This window comes from Pomacea canaliculata, linkage group LG5 (assembly GCF_003073045.1).
Source record: "Pomacea canaliculata isolate SZHN2017 linkage group LG5, ASM307304v1, whole genome shotgun sequence".
NCBI lineage: Eukaryota > Metazoa > Mollusca > Gastropoda > Architaenioglossa > Ampullariidae > Pomacea > Pomacea canaliculata.
Window position 1 is genome coordinate 21,214,334 of NC_037594.1, and position 15,454 is coordinate 21,229,787.

Genomic DNA, 15,454 nt, shown 5'->3' on the forward strand with positions numbered 1-15,454 from the left:
CTTGGCCCAAATGTATTGTTAGATAAAAATTTTATAAAAAAAAGGTCAAGTTGGGGATAAGATGACCAAGGGACCGCAGGCAGAGATCAGAAAAGCTTTCAATACTGGATAATACTGTGAGAGCTCCTGTCATAAACCTTAATCTCTCATCAGTATTTTATTAGGGACTATTATTGGGGATTTTTAAAGCACTGCTTTAAAGTAAAGTTTATTGAAAAGTCTATTATGTGATTAAGTATTTTCAATAAAGTACTTTTTGTATGATGTTGTATTAATTATTGGTATGTGTTTACGTTTTTATGCATTTTTGCTGATATAGTCATGCTTTTCTATTTTTGCAGGTATCCAACCGTGGCAATAACAATGTGACAAAGTCAAGACTGACCATTATGTGGCCCTATGAAGCAGGGAGTGGCGACAGTGGACAAGGAAAATATCTTCTCTACCTTATGGAGAAACCTATTGTGAGTTGAGGTTTTTGGTGGTCATGAGCTTGGAGTGACAATGGATCTTACACTTGTTGAGCTAGTTCTTTTATATTCACAAATGAAAAAAAGTTTGATACTTAGAGATGCTTTTTTTGATTGGGGGATGTTTTGTTTTATTGTTGTATTTTTAAGCTGACATAGCATTTACCTGGTGATCTGTTTAAACTTATGCAAGCTGCTTCTCTTCAGTTTGTTTATATACACTTACAAATGCTATAGTGGCTGAAGAGGTACAAGAAGTATTGACAAATGACAAATCTTTATTTACAAGGTAACAGAATAAGTAAAAGTTATGCTCTTTACATCTAGCCTTCTGTCTTAGTAGAATAAATTAAAAAACATTACATTATTTCAAGACAGGGCAATAAAATCTTAGAGATTATGATATGCATAAACATGGTGGTTGATATCTGAATTGACATGATTTCTTTTCTTTTTAACTCTGACTTCCAGCAAAGTGACTTTGCAATAAAAACTAGTTGGTCTCATAGTTCCCTGGCACTATTTTTTTTACATCTTTTCTGATTTCTTTTTTGTGCCTGTCTTTTGCACCATATCATATAAATGTTTAGTCTTTTTATGTGCAGAATTTTTTTGTGGACTTTCTTGTCTTGTTTTGTGCTTCCTAAGGGCTTTTGTATTTGACCTACAGCTTTGGTTGTAGACCCATTGCCTTGAAAACTGTCCTGTTGTATTTAGCGGCATTGGTATTTCTGTTTGTATTTAAAACATTGATCTATTTATTGGGAGGGGAACACCTTTTAATCATGGTGATAATCAGAGTTGACCTTAAATGCAGCTTACTTAGGACTATGGATCAAGGAGTAATCTGTTGTTCGATTTGTACAATACCAGATAGAAAAAGGAAAGGCAACTTGCGTCCTTGAAAATGCCGACACGGTGAATCCTTTACAGATTAAGGTAAGATTACCTGTTCAGATATTTTGTGCTGGGGAAGTGGGGTTACACAAAAAAGAAAGATGCTGCTATCAGTTTTTAGAAAACCTTTTTTTAATTATTAAAAATATGAATTCTCTCTTGTAACAAGTTTCCATTTTATATGGCACATTTTAGCTGGTTGATGCAAAAAAAGTATTTGAGACCACTATAAATGAGATGAATATCATGTCTTTAAATCTGTTTGTAGACCCTCTTTGAAACAGATTTACTACATTTAAAAAAAAAGAACTTCACATGGTGATAAAATTGTTTCAGAATCTTGCAGACATTATCTTGGAATTTGTGTGAATTAAGAATTTGATTTTTAAAATAGGTTTCCGACAATCATCTAAAATCTATGATTATGTATTTATTCTTTAGGAGAAACTATAGGTACAGTCACTGCAATTTAAACAGGTTAAAGAAAAAAAAATTACTTTATCAGATGCAAATTCATTTACTGATTTATGAGGAGGAATTTTCATAATTATTTTTTAAAAAGGTACTGGATAAAGAGTGAAAGTTGAAGTAATACAGTAAGACCTCACTGTTAAGACCTTCCATCTTGTAATTCAAACCCCCTCATAGATACAACTCAAAATGTTCCTGATGTATTTTGCTATATAGATATCATTTCTATAATGACATATCTACTCTATTTGACTTAATGACCCACTTTTGGGGTTCAGTTACAACCTTTTTTGTGTGTTCAAAAGTATAAAGTACTTTTTTTAAATAGGCACTTTCTGGCCGACTATTTCCCTATGTTACGACTTTCTGCAAAAATAATGTAAACTAAATTCAGCACATTTTGAAAAGAGATTGCATTTTTATTGAGTCACCAATTATTTCGACCCAAACCATATTGTTTCAGTCACATCTACCACCCACGGGGTCAAATTGACTGCCATAAGTATACATTGTCGCAACACCAAAATTCAAATCGATTCAAAAGACAAATTGAGCACCAATGATACAAGTAGCTATTAACGTCAAATATTACCAACATAGCCATTGCTGTTCAAATAAGTTTGGCCACCATCTTATTAAGCTGCCTTACTGGCCCTAGGCAATATGCATTCAGAGATCTCACAATGGTGCATAAACATGATTTTTTTCTTAAATCATTGGGATTTTAGAAATAAAAAGCCTTTATTATCATTAGTCTTTAGTTTTTTTGGGGGGTAAGGTACTGAATGTATATAGAGGCGTTTGGTTAAAATCTCATAACTGGCACATAGTAAGCATGATCTAAAGCTATAAAGAAAAGCTTTGATATGATTTTTAAGAGCTTTATTCAACATTTGAATAAATGAACTTGAATTAATATTACAGATAAGTGCAGTGCTATTCCACCATTTGTCAGTTTTCATAGCATGTGGTTAATGAGTAGTGCATGTAACTTGAGTTAATGTTTTCAGGCTGTAGAACCTCAGGCTGCTCCAGTCACAGTGGACAGAGTACAGCCATTAGATGGTGCACCTGCAGGACGTAAAAAGCGTGCAACTGAAAGTGAGAGTAGAGTCAAACGATCACAAGGATCTTTGGTAGAACTGGTCAGTATATGAGTATGATTAGATTTGCTGATTGCCTAGGTAGATATCTCAAGTTAATGACATGATTACTTAATTCCAAAATAATGTAAGTGATGATCATGTTCTGTTATTGCTATGAAGCAATTTTCTTTTCTTCAAACATTTCTTTTGACATGATCTTGTGAGAGACACCTTGCTTAGGTTTAAGTGCAAGGGCTGAAAGTTCTTTGTTGGTCATCACCCAAAGGAAGCCAACCAAAAAAATATTTAGTTGCCTTCTTACTTAAGCATAGTCTTCTGTCTTTGGATGCTGATATTTATGTTTTCACATGTTTGCTTTCTATCATGTTTTTTCTACTTCATTATCTGTAGTCACATTATTTTAATTGGATTTTAGGAATCTCTATGGTGGTTTCACCACATATTCTTAATCAGCATTGAGACTTTTCACTGTTTAAGATATTAAGCTGCACTTCTAACATATTTAGACACATAGGTCTTTCGGAACACAAAAAGGTCATAGGTAATTGTAGCATATTTTCCAAGAGTGCATCTCACTGCTTTCCTTGCTTCTTAATAAAATGATTTGTGGTCGATTCATTTTTCAGTGTGGCAAAACCTTTCAGTTTGTCCTCTTGCGCTGACAGAATACTTGAAAACATGATAAAACAAATGAAGTATAGTTTATTTGCTTTATTTTACATAAATTACAGAAAGGAATGGTGGAGTTAAATTCTGAATGTAAAATGACATATGAAATATTAGATTTAAACAACATCTTTTGCAGGGGTGCAAACAAAACACTGCCAGGTGTCACGTAATATCCTGTGAACTTGAAAATCTGGAGGAGAAAGTGGGTTATGTACAGATTACCCTAAGAGCACGGCTGTGGGAGAGCACACTTTTGCAGGTACAGTTTCATCTCTCTAATGAGAGTTTTTATTTGGATATTTAACCCATTACAGAACTCATTTTGTTTAGAAAGAAGTATTAGTGTTGTAGAAAGTACTTTCAAAATTCAGTCTTCAGATAAAATCTCTTAGGTGTCTGAAGTGAAGAGTAATGCATGCAGCATTTTTGGAAAGTGATTGAATAGTGTAATATTATTTAATGTTTTTAAGACATGAAATTTTCTACCTTTTAAGGACTACAAGAGAGCAGGAGATGTGAAGATCAGCTCTTATGCTAAATTGGAGATTGACTCTGCCCTTGGTATAAAAGAAGATAAGAGTGATAATGAAGCTGAAGTGAGTAATTTCTCATTGTTCTGAGTTTCAGCAGTGTTTAATTGCTGCAATTAAACTGATTCACTACAGCAGAAATATAAATTTCAGTCTGCTGGACACTAATATGAAGATAGCATGATTGTCCACTGTTTTCTTTGGCTACATAAGATTGCTGCTTTGGCATGTTATTCATCTTTATTCTGCACTTAGTTCATGTTTGCCATTGTGTTATCAGTATGCTGATGCTTATGTTTCTTGTGTAGCTCATTTATATTCTTTTGTGTGCTCTAAGTTGAGCTCACATTCACACAGGAAAATGTACTTTACAAATTCTTTTATTGTTCTTCGGCCATTCTTTACCATATACAGATTGACTTTAGCAACACAGCTTAATGCCAGCTTGTGCCAAATGCACTTACTGTAGAATATACTGTTTATTATTGATTGATCTAATGACAGGCATATGTTTTAAGCTTCTATGCTGCCAGTATTTTGCAAATGTGGCTAGGTCAGACATCAAAGTAATTTAAGAAAGAACTTGTATCACCAGTGTAGTCACCTGCTTTGTAGAACATCTTGCAATTCTTGATTCATGGAGAGGCTGATGAAGTTTTTGCTTACTATTGTGTTTGTGCTGTGAATGCAGGCTGTAACTTATGCAGTGCCAGACTTCAAAGATTCTGGAGCCCAGCAAGTGATGTGGTGGGTTATTCTCCTTGCTGTGTTAGGTGGCATCATTGTACTGGCCATCATTATTTTCATCCTATACAAGGTCAGTGAAACATTATAAACAAAATGCTTCCACATTGTTTTTCTTTAAAGTGATCTAATGTCCCTCAGCTTTTCCCAGTGGCGACACCATAGCCAGTGAGGTTTAGCTGAAGTGTGGGTACTGCTAGTTGAAAGCTAAATTTAGGAATACAGCATTTTAACTCAAACAAATGCTTATAATTTTTCCTGGTTATTTTACTGAAGTTGCTTTCAGTTTGCATGTCGCTTCAAAATACTTCTGATTATTTTTTTTTTCCATCTGTCAGTCAACATTAGCACATTAGGATTTGTGGAGGCTATTTAAGTTCCTATGTTGTTGTGTATGTATTGCCATTGATTACATACTGTGTACTTTATCATTGCAGATTGGATTCTTCAGGCGAAAAAGGCCAGAGGAAATGCAGATGTACCAGGCAGAGAAGAAAGAGCAGAAGATGCTTGTTGAAAATGATGACGACGATGAGAAGTGAAGAGAATGTTGCTGGAGTTTTAGTAATATCATACCTTTAATTTAAATCTTTTCTATCAGGTAGAAATGAAGAAGTTTATCTAAAATATATTCATTATGTTGGAAATAGAAAAGGGATAGTTGTTAGCGCTACTGACCAGTTTTTATTCAAATTGCTTATGTTTCCTCACAGTGTCATCTTTAAAGTTGTCTCTTTGCAAAATGAGTGTGTCTGAGACTAATTTAAGTGAAAGTCTATCATGAATACATAAGGTGTTTCTGATCAAAGTTAGAAAATTGTTCATGTAGCATTAGCTTTCTTGTATCTGCACAACCTGCATTTAAACATTTTTAGTTTCTGAGATAAATTATTTCTGTTATCTGTTGATTTATAAACTTGCCACCAGATGTTTTAATTTTAAGGCATCCAGATTGTTTACTTGTGCCTTACTCTTGAAAACTAGAATAAATATAAAAGGGGTAAGGTAAGAGTGTAAAAGGGTTGATGAACTGTCAGTTCGGTTTTCACGGGAGAAAGCATGTGGATGTGTATGGATGTGTGGAGGGATGTCTTTTTTGTATACATTGTGGGTTGCCATGTCACATTTTAATTATAGCTGTCACCACTATGACCATGGTTTCTTACAAAAAGACACAATCAAGCAATAATTTTATTACTACTAATTTTTCTGACTTATTTTTGTCATGTTTTACCTTCACCAAATGTAACAGTTTAATAAAGTATTAAAGACTCCTCTGAAAAACAAGTCCATTTTGATGAAAATTAAAATATTATCTGTTTCTCCCACACTGTAGTGTAGTTGAGAGTGTACACGATATGAACTCATTTGTAACTTTTTTTTTGAAGCTTCAGGTAGCATTTAGTATGGACCAGTTATTTTTTTATGCTTCAAGTCCTCTGATCTTTGCTGATGTAAATTTCTTACAATTTTGGTTATAGATTCTTCACTTGTTTTGCTCACTGCATATAATTTCATTGTGTCCATTTTGCTTATATATAAGCAGCTAAGAAATTTGCTTAAACTCATGCAGATTTTAAAAGAAGGTGTATTTAATTCATTCTGCTAAAATTTTGTGACTGATTTGTTGTGGCTGCTTGTGAATTTTGGAGCACTGGATCAGATTTGTGACGATCTCATGTTTACTACTCATCAGGGATGATGCATAAGTTGCCTAAATGATACAGGATGGGATTGCTTGTTTTGGACCATGTGCACACAGAAGTGACAGGAGTTTGTGTTTCAATTTTAATCAAGAATTTAAAATTTGTCAATTTTAAAGTCTCTTTTTGTTCGTTTGAAAACAAAGCTTTGACGGAATTTGGTGCCAAGTGAGCTAGGTTTGAGGTGGCTTTTAGTTTCAGGAATAACATGTGATCTGTGATGTGTGTGCTGTTTTGAACACACATTTGTGCAAGTTAAAAAACACAGCTCAAAGATGCTGATGTTAGTAACTGAAGTGAGGTTTTAAAATAAGCTCAGACTTCAATGATATCTTTTCCTAAGTGTTGCTGCTGTCCATATATGATATTTTCTTTCTAAAGCTGCATCAGCACTATGTTTTTCAAAATAGCAGTGAACAAAATATTTGTGCTAGGAAATTTGTTTAATCTGTGGATGAAATGTGAGGCTTTTTTCAATTTTATTTATTTTTGTTGGTGTTTGCAAGGTCAGGTTCTGTTTGAACTGGCAGGCTATGCTATGTTGTCTTCTCAGTCCTCACGTTTACCCAAACTGCCACATTATGATAAAGCCGCCAAAGATATAAACTAACATGGTTGCTTTGTTAGTTTGGTGCTATTTAACATGTAACTACCTGCATCAGCAGAAAATATTGTAGGGGAGTAACTTGTGTGCATGCATGACTGGATGTGAATGTGCCATGCATTGCATGAAGACTAGCATCTTATTCTTGCCACATTTTGCGAGATTGATCTTGTTTACTCCATTTTCTCATACCATTCATCAATAGAAGTGGCATGAGATAATGTCTAAATTTGAAAAGTTTTCTTTGGGTACCTTTATGAGATTAAGAATTGTTGATCTGTGTGAATTTTGTATGCTTTTTAAAACAGTTTTATGGTTCTTTTTTGTGGGGGAGGTGGGGGGGTCCCAGTAAACGACTATCCTCAAGATGAATTATCTTGAACTGTAAACGAGTATCAAATGTCAAATTAGTTCTGTTATTCAGCTATACAGTGTGATAGGATCTACTTTGTTCAGCTAAAATAGGTTTTGAGCTTGTAACATAATCTGTTATGACATGACTGTCATTCTGTAAAAATGTGACTTTTCATATCAGCTTAAAGAGAGATTGAAGTCCCTCAAGTTATCCTAATAATCTCTGAGCATTGTCCTTCAATCGAGCATGAAAAGTGGGTAGTGGATAAGATTTCTTTGGATAGGAGTTTTGTCTTTTTTTTTCATTTCTTTTGACAATCTAGTGTTTAAAAGAACATGAAAAAAACTAGAAGATGACACTTTTTCAAATAACTAAAATTTAGTGATTTGATACAGTCTTCATCTAATCTTATAAAAGCATTCCACTGCATTATGTACCCACCTCTGCATTTGTAACAGAAGTAAATAAATTTTTATATATCCCCATTTCTTGCACATTTCGCATGCAATTGAAAATCATTAATCTGTATATATGGAGTGACTGGTGTTTTTTCTTTTGTACAACCATTATAGCTTGCATATTTTTAAGTTTTAATGCTTTTTTTCAGATTTTGCAGACTGGAGTTAGCAAAGTGTATTTAAGTTCTCATGTCATTTACTGTATTTATTCTGAACCTTGAAACCTTATGCTCAATACATAAATTAGTAAGGATCTTGTGGTCCTGCTAGACTGGATTTCTCTATCCCCCATGATATGTATTTTTGAGTTACTTCAGTGTATGTAAGGTTAGTGATATAATTTTTTGTATTTTTCTCCTTTAGGATAGGTACGCAGATGCTTTTTCAAGATGTATGATGTGTGCGTGCATGTATGTCAGTGTTAAAAAGTAGCATTTCATTTAAGTCATCATCTTTTATCAATCTATTTTTAAAATGTAGCTATTCTTTTATTACAGTTTCCATACACCCATTCTCACATCTGGTTTTGTGCAATTGGCACAGCCTTCTGGATTTTTTATAAAATCTCTGATCTGTATATCTTTGTATTATGTGTATGGAATAAATTTAAATTATCCTGTTGGGAGACTTCTGTAGCAGCACATTGTAAGAATATGCCTCAACTTCAAACCTTCACATCACACACTAGATAGGTCTCTCTTCTAGAGAGTAAATGTTTACAAAATCAGTTTAAACTGTTAAAGGGAAGAGGTTGAAAGGATTGTGGAAAAAAATGGAGTGAACATTAAAAAATGAGATTTTGATTGTTACATAGGCTCAAATTATGGTATATTTTGCACATTTATCTTGGCAGGAATGTGTAGCAAATATGTATATAAAGATTTTGTTCATAGTATTTCATCTAGTAACTTTATTCTTTGCTACGGATTTGCTTTTTTAAATGTACTGTTATCTCATGCAAATATGTTGTGTTTCCTGCATGTTGTAATTTTATTTTGTATTTTATTTTTGTTTGTTCCCTACATTAAATTATCCTTCATTTATTATTTTCAGACTATAGCTACTCTAGATGTGAATTTATTTTCTCTGTGGCATCTTGAACATAACAAGATAGTGTAAATGTTCCTACTTTAAGAGAACTGATGAGAGCTGTCATGCTGAAAACCTCAAGGATACTATTTAGACTGTTTAAACCAAGTAAAGATAAACATGAAGTGGGTCAACATATGTATTAAAACATATAGACTAGACTTATGCCTCATAAATGTACAAGGTGTCAAAGATGAAAGGGTAATTATATGCTTGTACTGGCATTAATAAAAGTTAAACTCTATTTATGTCTTCACATTCCCATTGTAGGTCTTGGTTAGAATTCTTACTTGTAAGGAAAAAAGTGATGTTTTTTGGTGGAGGGTGGGAGGAGAAATCAGCAATGGCATATTTGAAGCTTATTTGGTCCAGCAGCTTGTAAGAGGTCCCTTTGTCCAGGTATCAATGGAAGGCAAAAGATGAATTTAGAAGGTTGAATAGTCTTCCACCCACTGTGATCACCTATTCTTTGGACCAGCGGATCCTACTTTCACCACTACCCTTCTTTGTATAGAAATTGTTGATTAAATGACTTTAGCCAACTGGCAGGCTGTCATTTTGTGCAACAGGATGTTCAAGATCATCTGTACGTGTTTGATGATTAAGTTTATTATTTTATGTGCTTCCGCCATGAAGAGGCATCATTTGAGATAACCTCTCCACATGTACATATAGCTTAGCTGCTGACCAAGTCTAATGTTTTGTGTTGTGCGCTGAAATAGAGTGTTTCACTTTTGTAAAATTATATTTTCCTTCCCTTGGACTGCATTTAATGTCTTTGCTGGGAATGCTTTGCTATCCTTGGACAATGTCCCATAGGTGATAAACATATTTGCTAGTAAAGAATGGTCCTTGTATCCATAACAAATCTGTACAGAATTTTCCACTAAAAAAGGATTTCATTTCTGCAGAATTTTATTTGGTCAGTATATGACATTCCACTTTGAAATATATTTATTTGAGGTCCTGGCAACAGATTTTGAACACCTTTAAATAAAACTGTTTTGGGGATGTGGGGTGTGTAGCTCATTTGCAGATTTCCAAGATTTAAAGGAAAAAAAATAATTGTGTCTGATTTCAGCACTTCCTAAATTTGTGATCTTGCTAAGATGAGAAGTACATTTTGGTCAGCAGCTGTTTTTACTTTTTGAAAACATTTATTATTGAAATGACCAAACCTTTTCAAAATTTACAAATACTTTTCCATATCTATGCTGCATTTAAATAATTGCAGTGAGTGAAAGTAGTGTGCGTATGTGTGCACACATACATTGTATGCATGAGAGTGTTCATGCATTTTGAATAGCCACGAATGGTCATTATTGCATAGAATGTTTATACATTCACATGTCAAGACATGTCATGACACTACTCTTGTTTTCAGGAATAGAAATATTCTGCCTTCACCCAGCTGCATTCTGCAATGAACAATGCCTTTATTCTTGTGGTTTTTGAGAATCATTAGTCATGTTCTGCCAGCTGTGCATTTGCACCACCTTATTTCCCCCACCCCCTTAAAACTCTTAACTTATTTGCTTTATGGTGAATCCATGAGGCATATATTTATTTCCATGGGTGATTCCAGATGAGACTTGTGGAGTGCCTTTGTTTTTGAGTTCAAAAACATCGTTGTCTTTGCCATTCCATATAAAATGCTGACTGGTGAAAAGAGCAGGGAGTTTTTAATGTTCGAAGTCCAATCTGCTTAAAAAGGCAATTCTACTGCCTTGCAGTCAAAGCCTATTTAAATGACAAACTATGGATGGAAACGCCACCATTATGCAGAAAAATAAGTCCTTTGGGTTTTTGTTTGGACTGACAAAATGCCTGAACTTTTCAGGTTCAAGCCAGAAAGTGCGATTACATGTATTTAGACCATGTTTATCAACTTTGATTAAAAGCAGTATACATTTTTTTTTATTTTCCATGGTAGTATATTTACATGGCTTCTAGCATTCCATCACTTAAATAGCATTATACATTGACCTTTGCTTATTATAATTGTCAGGTATTCATTTTTACTTTGATCTGACATTTAATGATGGTATCTTTAAAATCATCAGTGTCATGCTAAAGTCTAGTTTTTGTACTGTCCATATTTTAATGGCAATTATACTTTGTAGCTTTACTGGTAGCAGGCATGAAGTGCTAACTTTGCTGCAGTGAGTGCAGATTTTCATCTCCCTTACACTGTTAGTCTTTGACTAGACTTATGCCTCATAAATGTACAAGGTGTCAAAGATGAAAGGGTAATTATATGCTTGTACTGGCATTAATAAAAGTTAAAATGCTTTAAGCAGTTGTGTTTTTGTGAAAAAATGTGCAGCAATATGCATGCAAGTATGCCTGGGATTTCATATTTGATCAACAGAAGTAGGAAGTTATTGGTTTTATGCCAAGCCACCAACTAAAGCTATATCACAGCAAAGCAGCCAGCCCAGTAAACAAATGCCACATACAGAAAAAGAACTGCGTGTCCAAGATGTAAGCTGAACCCAGGACAGCCAATCCTCACTGTACACACAGGCACTAACCCTTGTGCCACCAAACCATGCCAAGATTTGTTTTGGAGTTGGGGAGGAGGGAGATGTGCACCGTCATGTCATACAATTCTAACATCATGGGGTTTCTTCTAAAAATGACACAAACATGCATTGAGCACCTTAGCAATTGTTTTATACCTACTGACACTGCTAATGCTAATCTACAGGAACTGCACCAGTAATACAGGAAAAACTTCTCATCCAGCCAGATATCAAGTTCACTTTACCAGTTTTATGCTGTTATGATTTGAGGAAAGCAAGTGCTGAAGACTTACTGATATATTGTGATTTTAAAACTTGGGGTGACGCACTTTTACAATCCAATGCTTTTAGATTCATGAGTCATGAAGCAGAAGAAGGAAAAACATATATAATTTGTTTTAATAGTCTAACAATGTATATGGTGATAAGCAATAACACAATGTACACAACTGACCATATTCACATCACCCATAGTTTACCTAGACTAAATCTTGCACAGATGAACATTTCTAGTATAGCCATCCCGGATAACAAAAATCGTTGATTAGCTTGCAATGAATCTATCAAAATGGGTCATTTATACCAACAAGCTATTCTATTAAAAAACGTATGGTCGAATTTAACTTTAATAGTTTTGTTCATGCTGTCATCACACTGTTCATTCTAAATCTAAGGCACTTGGGAGTACTTCCTAGGTTCAGCTAAATATATGGAATTTACATTTTCACAGCAGTCTCTCTAGCCATGTTACTTTTGTGACAAGCATTTGTCACTCTGAATAAACTATGTTTAAGTTCATAGAGTGCTGACAATAAAACATGCCTGTTTTAAATTAGTCTTTTGGGGAAACTTGGTGTTGATCTGAATATTATTTTTTGAATGTTTTTAGATTTCCTAATGAACATCAGTGCCTCTTATGTGAAATGACATGCAACCACGATCACAAGAAACCTTTGTTTTTTACACTTAATGAAATGCAAAAGTGGATTTAAACAAAAAAGGTATTTATCAAAACTGAAGTATGAGCGATGACCAAACAGTAACACAACTATACTGAACAATGCTCTGGTCCAGCCATTCTGCATCTTTCTAGAGCCCGTTCTTAAGGAATTAAATCATGTTAAAGATAATGAATGACAACATTTTACTTTCAGTAGTTGTGATTTTCTAAATATTTGAAATATAATGTCTTTGAAGTGTTTATCACCACACTATACTGCAACTATCATACAAGATTCATAAGCAAACAAGATTTCTAAATACTTTGGCAGCAAAAGAACCTGCTGCATCTAGATGCATTCCTGTTTCATGCCAACAAAATAAAATCTTCACTTTTAATTTTCTATAGTTTATCACGTGATAGGTTTTCTATAAGCTTCTTTGTCAAGCCTGGCACAAGTCCTACATGCTCATCAGCACATTTCACAGCACAAGCTTCAACTTCTGCACGGAATTTTGCCATGTCATTTTCTGTGGTTGTTGATGAAATCCTGTCTCGAACTTTATCCTCACAGCTCATCACACATCGATGCAGCCTGTCCTGCAAAAAGCAAAGCTAACATTTACATTGGGTGGCACAATCTTAATGTGCAAAATTTTGTTATATACAAATATTCAAGTGTATAATTAGCTATACAGGATGTAAGCTAATGACTTAAAGGATGATAATTAAGACTATTTCCGTTGTTCTCTGCTTCAAAAGAAGACTTAAAATATTAAAATTATGGTCTTGGGAAAAAATCAAATGAAGCTGCATCCATATGTATGTATGAAAATTTGTGTATGCAAGATATTTCCACTGACATCTTTTTTTAAAAATTGGAGTGATGCAATTTATGAATAAAACTGCAAAACATGTCTGTATTTGGAGGAGTGTCTCTATTATAGATGTTCTTTTTTATCAAATCTCTGGTAGTGAAACTTTTAGTGAATCATCATCCACCAAAACAAAGCATGCTGTATGGTCTCCTTCTTTGCAGTCTTTAATAGGGAGGCTCTGTAGCCATAATGATAGTGCACTTAACTTCAAGGCCACAGTTTTTGGTTTGTTTGGGCTAGTGACCAGAAAAGTCAGTGAACAGTTACTCAATTTATTGAAAACTGTAAAGGTGTTTGGAGCAGAGGATTGGACTCTGCCTTGCCACTTTTGTTTCCCTTTACAGCCATTAAAGGGACTTACTATTTTTTGTTCATTGGGTAATTATATGTAATAGTAAACAAAACCCACATATATCCCTTAAGATTAAATGTTTATTTGAAACAAATAGGTAAGAAAGAAAAGCACAGATCACACATACCTGATAAACCTGTAGTTCATTTTGAATATAGTTTTGAGCTTTGTTGACTCTGTTGGAACACTGATCAATGCAATGCTGTACTTCCTCTAGGCTGTAACTGCTGTTTTCACAGCATTTGGTGCTGCATCGGTACATGTCAGCCTGAACAGATATCAAGCAACATGAAAATATAAGCAGATACGAATGTGCTACACCAGAACTTTAGAATTTCCTTTCTAAGGACTTACTGGAGTGCAGATTAGAAGATTTTAATCAACCAAATTCCTCCCAGATACAAGCCATCCAACAAAGACCCTTACCCCAGCATAGAATAATAATTAGGGTCTGAAATGCGGCATCAATGTAGAATACACACAGAAAACATGTAGGCTACCTCTAAATCTATATCTGTATCAAATCATCTAAAATCCAAGTTAAAAAGTAGAAACTTAAAATTATAACACAAAGCTACATAAACTAGACTAAAGCAACATTAGGGATTCGGTAACCAATAGAGTTCACCACCACGACGGACTTGACAGGCCTCATAGCCATCGATAGCAATTTAACGACAGTAGCAGAAAAAGAGGGTACCAGTACAGTATACCACCAAAGCAGGCTTGGCAGGCCTCGCAGATTAACAAAAGGAAAAGAGAAAGAGGGAAAAAAACTAAACTAAACAGTTCACCATCAATGCGAACCTGGCAAACCTAGACAGCAACAGGAAAAGATCTCACAAGCAAGAGTTGACAACACCTGCGGCGCCACAAAACAGCGATTCTTCCCCTCCTCCCACATCTCTCCAACCCACACTCCCTCCTCCATATCCACATTTCCCCGAGATCCCCATACGCTACAGGTGAAAGCACTTTCCTTTCCAAAATCAACAACCCTCGTGGGACACCAGGAACCCCTTCTTGCAACAGTGGACCAATATAACCATTTATCAACTGGTACCAGTCAGTTGATTTAAAGGACAGGGCTTCTGCTTACGCAAAAAATTGCGTACGGTACGCATTAAAAGTTCGGAGGACCCCTTCAATTTTCGTCAATGGGGTCCGCTTCAAATCTGGGCGAAGAACAGGGACCCCTTAAAAATCTGAAGGGGTCCTTGGGACCCCAAAGAATTTAGCCTTAGCAAAAGCCCTGAAGGATAAATAAATAATGAATACATTTTATAAACTATAAATCCCTCTTATAGAGTCAGAAAATGACGTAAATTTAAAGGATGCGTCTACGTGCGCTGCACAGTATATATGTATAAAAACAGTGTTTACTAATTGTGAAGGATACCCTTCAGACGTGAATGTCAATGGAAGAAACACCGGTACCGATATGATGAAATGTAAACACAATAATACGTATAAATAAAGCACTATTTAGTCTTGTCACAAACACACCTGAAGCTTTCTTAAGCAATCCTTGTCTAAATTTGTAACCATCGTTGAGACAGCCTTCTGCACACGTGCTTGAGCACCATCCATTTTGAATCTCATAGGGAGCCACAACAATTGCTGCTGTTTCATTGATATAAAACTTATTTGTCATAATAACAAC

The 15,454-nt window shown here is 34.7% G+C and overlaps 2 protein-coding genes across 2 annotated transcripts in view; one reads left to right on the forward strand and one right to left on the reverse strand.

Annotated features, from left to right (window-relative positions):
- The window catches only part of LOC112564900 (integrin alpha-PS1-like), a 30,423-nt gene extending 19,031 nt beyond the window's left edge, over positions 1-11,392 (forward strand). Inside the window, exons 18-24 of the mRNA XM_025240008.1 lie at positions 342-464; positions 1,344-1,409; positions 2,849-2,983; positions 3,750-3,872; positions 4,108-4,209; positions 4,835-4,960; positions 5,325-11,392. Coding sequence (XP_025095793.1) covers positions 342-464; positions 1,344-1,409; positions 2,849-2,983; positions 3,750-3,872; positions 4,108-4,209; positions 4,835-4,960; positions 5,325-5,429 — 780 coding nt within the window. The 3' untranslated portion in view covers positions 5,430-11,392. The remainder of the gene's footprint in view (positions 1-341; positions 465-1,343; positions 1,410-2,848; positions 2,984-3,749; positions 3,873-4,107; positions 4,210-4,834; positions 4,961-5,324) is intronic.
- Positions 11,393-11,999: 607 nt separating this feature from the next.
- On the reverse strand, positions 12,000-15,396 carry LOC112564907 (protein FAM136A-like). The gene is made up of 3 exons (XM_025240014.1): positions 15,298-15,396; positions 13,919-14,059; positions 12,000-13,161 (listed from the first exon to the last, which is right to left on the reverse strand). The coding sequence occupies exons 1-3, from the start codon at positions 15,391-15,393 to the stop codon at positions 12,964-12,966; spliced, it is 435 nt and encodes a 144-aa protein (XP_025095799.1). The 5' UTR covers positions 15,394-15,396; the 3' UTR covers positions 12,000-12,963.
- Between the last annotated feature and the right edge of the window lie 58 nt (positions 15,397-15,454).

Coding starts and splice junctions, on each gene's coding strand:
- LOC112564907 (XM_025240014.1), bottom strand. CDS start 15,393: ATGAGATTCAAAATGGATGGTGCTCAAGCACGTGTGCAGAAGGCTGTC. Junction 14,060..15,297: donor ATTGCTTAAGAAAGCTTCAG/GTGTGTTTGTGA, acceptor ATATCTGTTCAG/GCTGACATGTACCGATGCAG. Junction 13,162..13,918: donor ATGAACTACAGGTTTATCAG/GTATGTGTGATC, acceptor TGCTTTTTGCAG/GACAGGCTGCATCGATGTGT.